At 34.3% G+C, this 8,016-nt stretch overlaps 1 protein-coding gene across 3 annotated transcripts in view; it reads left to right on the plus strand.

The window, feature by feature from the left end:
* LOC106883669 (uncharacterized) overlaps nucleotides 1-8,016 on the plus strand; it is a 312,099-nt gene that overhangs the window by 299,983 nt on the left and 4,100 nt on the right. For all 3 annotated transcript variants that reach the window (XM_014934771.2, XM_052970057.1, XM_052970058.1), the window contains 2 exons: nucleotides 1,826-1,915; nucleotides 5,377-5,506. In XM_014934771.2, the coding sequence (XP_014790257.1) occupies nucleotides 1,826-1,915; nucleotides 5,377-5,506 (220 nt within the window). The remainder of the gene's footprint in view (nucleotides 1-1,825; nucleotides 1,916-5,376; nucleotides 5,507-8,016) is intronic.

Genomic DNA, 8,016 nt, shown 5'->3' on the forward strand with positions numbered 1-8,016 from the left:
TATGCATACACACACACATGCTTGGCAAATACAAAGCTCAAATTATTGATTGACGAAGAATACCCTATGTTAGCAAGTGTAATATCCCTCCTCTTTAAACTTAATGCAATCTAATCCTTCTTTAACAGGTCTCAGCCTATCAATATTATTTTTCCATATGCTTTCTCTTGCATAATTTATTTTCTACAGTATATATGTTTATATTTACAATTATTTTCTTATGAATATTTTACATGGGGACAACTGTAGCAAAGCCCCATTCGCTAAGCAAACGGACAAACGACGAGATGACTGCTTGAACTCAATATCTTTAGCGAGACACCACCTTATGTATGAATGTACCTGACGTAACCCAGACTGAAAAGTTGATGGAGAATGCACAAAAGAATGTACAACATCGTATCCATAAATGACAGTTGCAGGATGGGTCTAGACGATCGTCGCATGGAAGACTAATACCCAATCCATCTGTTTCCTTAATTGATCTTATATATATATATATATATATACATTCTTAGTGACATTTCCTCTGTTTTTATGTTCTGAGCTCACATTGCGCCGAGGCAGATTTTGCCTTTCATCCTTTCGGAGTCAATAAAATAAGTACCAGTTGACCACTAGGATCAACGTAATCGGCTAACCTCCTCTTCCGATATAGCTAACCTTTTGCCAAAATTTGAAACCGATATTACGGTTTTAATCTGCTCTTCATGTCTCCATACAGGCAAGCTTACAAAGTAGGTTTTCAGTTCCTAGGGGTTAGAGGTTGTCTGGCTAATTTTTTTTCGGATTCAGTAGGACTGTTTCTAAAACGGTATATTTTGCTATGAGTTGCTATTGTACTTTCTGTTAAACAAATATTTGCATAAGAATGCTTTATATTTGTTAGGAGCAGAACAGACATATTTACACATGTTAATCGATTTAGTCAAATGTAACAGGTTGATATAAAGTTATTATAATTTCTTTTCCATATATCTTTTTTTAAATTTTTCTCCCTTTCATATTTCCTCTTACTCTTTGTTTTCTTTTTGCCTTCCGCTTTTACGCTACTGCTAACACCGCCTCTATCCGGCTGGCCAGGTGCCAGTGTAGGACTGTCCGTGCAATGATCTTCCCTGCGTAATGCGCATAAATTTCATAAAACAGGTTTCACAGCCTCTGAGAGACAACATCTTTCCAAAGCTTTTCAGCTGGATGGTAATTGCGCAGCATTATAATCTTCATGGAGATGTAGAATCTGAGAGAAAAAAAGATACTCTGCTTCACTACTTCCTCCCTCATATCTAAGAATTCCGTACCGATGATGTTAGGCAATAACATTTTTTTAGTGAGTGAATCTGAAATGATTATTTTAACTTCAATGCGGCATATGATTACCAAAATATCAAGTAAAAATAAAAGGAAAACTTACCTTATGGAGAAAGAGTATCTATTTACAAACACAGCACTTAATTTTAAAGGACATTCATATGTAACACAAGTGTTTCATGAATACTTTCTTTATTTGTACAATTATATGTGACTCTACACTTCAATGTTTATATGTGTATGTGTATGTGTGTGTACGATGTACGAATGCTCATATGTATATATATATATATATATATATATATATATATATATGTGTGTGTGTGTGTGTGTGTATATGTGTATATATATTATTATTATCATTAATATTATTATTATTGTTATTATTATTATTATTATTATTATTATTATTATTATTATTATTATTATTATTATTATTATTATTATTATTATTATTATGCATGTACTTGAAGTTATTTAATATATTTTATAGTGTTTTATAATATTTTTTTAGATGTTGAACATCGCCCATATTGGCAAGTGAATTTGAACAAGGTGCGGCAAATACGTAAAGTTATTCTAATAAGCAAAGACACTCTCACATGTACGTATGCCTTTTGATGTATTATCAACAATGCCGTCAGCGACATCATAAATAACATTATCACCACCATCCTCTATCATCATCGCTTCCATCTTCATCTTCTGAATCATTTCCCCATCATAATTATCATCAACAGTAAGAACAATAGCAATTTTAACATCATCATCATCAGCAGCAGCAGCAGCAGCAGTATCACCACCATCATCATCATCATCATCATCATCATCATCATCATCATCATCATCATCATTAGCAGCAGCAGCAGCAGCAGCAGCAGCAGCAGCAGCAGCAACAGCAGCAGCAGCGGCAGCAGTAGCAACAAAAGCGGCAAATATCATTCCATGTAATGGAATGATATTCAGAGAAATAATGGGACTTAGTAGATCAAATCAAAGTCCTGAAACACTGCAGCATATCCGTAGTCGATGCTCGAAACCAATATAAGAAAATATGATAAATAAATAGACAGAACGCTTCAGTGAGACTGTTTTGTAAGAGTAGATTACCAAAATAAGAAAATACTTATTCAAATTACTGAAATCGATTCAGCTTTGCTTACTGCTTTCCCAAAGGTGAAATATTGGTAGATTGCTATGGCTTCAGACAAAATACGCTGTTGTAGTTTTCGTTGTGGTTCTTAAATTGTTGATGTTTAAATATTATTGTCCCAAGTTTCATGATTTCGGATATCAATAACTTAAGTACTGATTAACGTCTCGGATACAACTAATGAAAGTATGTTGGTTCGTAAAAATTCGTGGTCTTGCGTCTATGCCACAAATTATTCCTTTAAAAAGAAAAAAAAAACGCTGAGCTGTTAGTTAGATAAGCGCAGAGCTCTTAGATAAGTGTCTGAAGTTCATTCACACCAATTTAGGTTTTACGTTCAAATTTCGCCTGTTCTGAAATTAGCTGTTATCCTTTTAAGACAGGACGAAATATGTACCTATTCTTTAGTTGGTCAATTAAAATAGAAAACGCGATACAAGAAGCATCATCTGTTGTTTTTATACTATAGATTACATTGATCAATGTATCTTTATTTAAGACATTTGGAGATGATATAAGGCTAGCTTTGTATGTACTAATGTAAGTTTTGACGATTACACGTACGTCATCTTATATACCATTTAAATTTGGTGATTGATTTATTTATAAATCCACACCAAATTAAGTTGAATTTTTCCTATATAATGTATTAATTGCTCGAATATATATTTCAAGTCTTTAACCTCAAGCATTTGGAGTGAATATTTTAGTTACGCATTTTTCGGATGTGACAACAACTCGATTCTATGGTCAAGTAGTTTGATGCATTTGCTTTGTTGCTTTTGTACTTACATAAATATAGAATTTAGAAGAAATGTGAGAAACATTTTTCAGTGAACTGTTTTTACGTTACGGGAACTGAGTAAAGATTCTACTCGATGACAAACGGCAGGTTCATTGTTCCATTACAATATTAATTCATGTACAGAAAAATAATTTCATATAAAAGAACAATGAATTTAAGTGCGTACTTAAACTTAGAGACCAATGTGACAACTACTGACTCAGTTCTAATGGAAGGTACACCACAATTGGATATGTTTCGCATTATATCATTTACTTTTGACGAAGTAAAAGACAGGATATTCTAAATAATGGATACAGATATGTATGGGTGAAGTGAAGCTGTGTGATTAAGAAGTCTGATATGCTATCAGCTGGTTTAGGGTTCGATTACAAAAATGCAGAAAGACGAAACTCTTCATTGTAAAACTTGAAAATGTTATCTACTCGGAATGTAGGGGATATGAAGGGGATCAATAAACTAGTTAGAAACATCCTACTTATTTATCTCTCAAGTAGACCATCCTATCAACATGAAAAAAGGATTAGTATATTTACAGTTAGACACACTAACGAAAAATAGTAGAGTACTGGCGCTTAAGATGAATTTAAGAACTGTTATTTTTTTTAAAAAGCAACAACAAAACAGAACAATAGTAAAACAATCATTTTATTGCTGGAAAAAAATTACTATAATATTCAGCGATGTCACTTCAAAGTCCTTTACATAAATTTTTACTGGAATGGGAATAATATACTGTTGTACACAGGTAAAATTTGAAATAAAATATAAAGGGATGTGTGTGGGGGGATGGGGGTAAATGTGAACGATAGAGTTATAATTTGCTTTAAGAAGAAAAAAAACAGGTTGTTGTCGAGGATATCAATGTGATCATTATGGTAGACTTCTGTTGAAGGATCTATTTCATTTAGACTAGGCCATTACTCGGCAGCATAACGACATGTAGACACTAATATATAATAAGGACACATAATGCCGTAGGCATATGTAATAAAATAAGTTTGTATGAATCAATTAGGCAGTTCTCCTTCACAGAAGGTAAATACATTAAGAGCACGTGTTTACCTGCATTTCTCCCTATATATAAATATAAGAGCAGATACCCAGGAGTAACCGGAAACCTTCTCTGTGGAACAAATCCGTTGTAGTTCAGACTTCCGCCATTAGAAGCCATTTGATGTGACCCTCAGACATCAGTCTGATGACCGGCGTTGTCGAGTATGTTCTACTGCCACGTGGTGCGTCTTTGTTTTTCAGTGCTTCTCTCTTGTTCGTCGATTTCTTCGATGGCTGAAACAAAGGAATAGCATGCTTCCATGAAATTTTGTTTTCTACTGGAGAAAACGGCGGCCGAACCAGTTGTCATGCTTCAAACAGCTTACAAGATACTGCCATGAACAAAACACAAGTTTACAAGTTGTTTTCATGCTTTAAGAATGGTCAATTGTCGCTTTAAGAACAACCTCGCTCTGGACGACCGTCGACTTCCTGAACGAGTGAAAGCATCATGAAAATTCATGAACTGAACTTGGAAAGCCATCAAGGGATAATGACGATCTTTTGATATAGCTAGTGTGTCCTGGAGCCCCTGCTAACAAATTTTGAGCTAGGAATTGCGAATGAAAAGAGTTGCAACAAAATATGTGCGACACTTGCACACGGAAGATTAAAAGCATTAACAACTGAATGCGTGTCGTTAACTGAGAGAACAGTTGGAAGTTGATCCGAATCTTTTTTCGAATGTCATCACTGGTGACGAAAGCTGATGCTACACAATTTGCTGATGGGGAAGAAGTGAGGATAAAAACGATAAAGGCATTACTTTGCAAGAGCTCCAACGCCTGAACTGATGCATTGCTTCAAATGGAGAATACTTTAAAGGCGATAAAAGTGCAAACATGTAAACAAAGTGAATAAAATACTATTGCAAATTCCATTTTCTTTTGGGTAACCACTCGTTCATATGTATGTGCGTGTGTGTGTATGTGTGTGTGTGCGCGCGCGCATGCGTGCACGTTTAGCATATTTATAAATATATACGCGGGAATAAGCTCTGCTAATAACGAACTATAGAAAACTATAACAACTAAGTAATCGTCTATTTCAGCTCCGCAACGATTCGACGTACATGTTGGAACCAGCCCGAACGTAACTGAAAACCAAGTTTGTAAGCGATATCACAGTGTTCCGTCAACTCCTCTTGCCACTATATTCTGTGAAGAAGATTTGAGTGGAAGGTAACAAGACTTACTGTTTTACTGGTTAGTTTGATATAAAGTGAAGAAAATGAAACCTCACTTTTGTGTCTAATCACAAGAATTATTTTACTCTATAGGCTGATTTTACTTTTTTAGTGAATGCGTTTCTGTCATTTAGTCAAAGATTATGTCTATTTTTGCTACAATTTCTGATAATCCATAAAATTCAAAAGGTGTTAGATCAATCTCTGTATTTTATTTGTGCTTATTTTAGTAACTGCTGAATGATGAAAGAAAGAACAAGGTTTCGTTGCAGACCGAATGTATAACGTAAAAGTTCGTAACTGTACATTCGTCGTCTGAGGCTCTACTGATTATCTCCATTCATTTCCTCTAGTATTCAACATAAGCAACGTGACCATCCTTTTGTTGGGAGAATTATGCTAGTGTTTCTAGTACATTTGAAACACCATGGAATGATGAAAGGAAAAATCTACCTCAGTAGTATTTGAACTCTGATTATAGAGGCATTTACTTAAATCCTGCATGTCATTGTACCACTCTCATATTATAAGCTCAAAATTAGCGTGATAGATCATTTTGTGTTCTCTTATTTGTGTAAATTAGAATTGCTTCTTATACTTGAAAAGTATAAGCACCAGAGCATTGGTGGGAATTTTGGGTGAATGTTATAATTCATGTCATTGCATTTGTCATTGTTGATACGAACTAAAAACAAAAGTGTAATTAAGATCCTAACATCTTTCTCCAGTACCCATCTTATTCACGAAGATACGAAGCTACTCCAAATATTTTGTTATATACTTTCATTCAAAAGTCTTATCACTTTTATTATGTCACAGATATACATGCGAAGCAATTTCTTTCTGCCCAAATTACAATTCTGCTAAACACCTTCCACTCATGCACATCTATCAATCTTCAACCATGCAACCATGTGCAACGGGAAGCTTGTATACGGCAGCACAACGTTAGCAATAACAGCCTCCTCCCAGTTCAAAACATTGAAGTAAAACGAAATTGCACACTACCGTCTAAAAGTAAGCTATAGACGCATTGGAATATGTAGTGCTACCTGCACTACGCTTGGAGAAAATACAGCATGGTTGCGGTTGGAAAACGTTTCATCCGAGGTTTACATAATCATAATTGATCTGGGATTAAATATCAACAGCAATGCGCATGTCACAAATCAATGTAAATTTATTAGAAAAATTATGGATATGAATGCTAGGATTTTACTTTTTTGAGCGAGGGTATTGATCTAGGGATTAAAACAATAGAGATATTTAAATGGACGAGATATATTGTCTCAGTTTTCGGAGACGAAGACATTTTTTCATTAACAGTTTAAACTATGTAGGAATAAATCGATTATGGACAATTGACTGCAGCAGCTGACAAATGAAAATTTGATATTTTGCAAAAACTAGGCATCTTATTTGAGCCACTGACTTCATTGAATATATGGTGTTACGTATAGATATTCTTTGTTTCTTAATTTATTTTCAGTTAGCGAACGATAATATTCAGATGTCTCATTTCTGGACTATAGTAAATCAATGCAGTACTTACATTAAAAGCAAAAATGAGATCTATTAACTTGCTAAAAACGGAATTGCCCCCCAGGTGTAAGATTTTAATCAGTGAAAAAGTATAGAGCTTCTTAAGTCAATAGAGGAACTATATTGCGTCTCATTCGCTGCTGTAATACATACCATCGATTCTAAGAAAGAAGAAAGTAACAAAAATATTTTCCGTTGAGAATCAAAAATATTGCTGGTACAGCTTCTATTCTAATGCAGTAAATACTTCAAAATGTTTCAATTCTTCATTGCAAGCCGTGTCATTTGAAGCACACACCTGCTTTTGTTATCAAATGTGTTGCTAATCTTTCTTTGCAACAAATAGTGTGTTTAGTTCCTCAGTGGTTTTATGAGGACTCAACAGAAACTAGTACCCAGGCAACCTTTTTTGCCTATAGAAATCAGCATGTTGCCTTGTTGTTTGAGTAGCTGTCCATTTACTCTTTGTACATTATCGATGTTGAAAGAAGCAAGCACATAATTTAATCATCCATATGTCTACCTATAATCTCAACTGTTTAAATAAAATTGCACGTTCAGCCTAAATGAGAAACAACATTACCTAATCGCTTTTTTTCAGTAAACAGTAAATTAATCTCAACAGACAATAACAATATCTAACTTCATACAATTGAATATATATACACTACTTTGCTATAAGCTTTATGTAAACCTTTTTATTACATTTCAATATATGTCGGTTATTGTTCATTGAATTTCAGCTCCAAATGCTACCACCTCTGGAAATACACCTGCTGTTTTAGATATACCTACATGCAAGCGAACATACATAAATATATACACAATACATTCATATATGTATGTGTTAGTGTGCGTGTGTCTCTGTTATTGTATGTGTGTGGTGTGTGTGTGTGTGGTGTGTGTGTGTGTGTGTGTGTGTGTGTGTGTGTGTGTGTGTGCATGTGTTTGTGTATTTGTATA

The sequence above is a fragment of the Octopus bimaculoides genome, chromosome 8 (genome assembly GCF_001194135.2).
Source record: "Octopus bimaculoides isolate UCB-OBI-ISO-001 chromosome 8, ASM119413v2, whole genome shotgun sequence".
Lineage (NCBI taxonomy): Eukaryota > Metazoa > Mollusca > Cephalopoda > Octopoda > Octopodidae > Octopus > Octopus bimaculoides.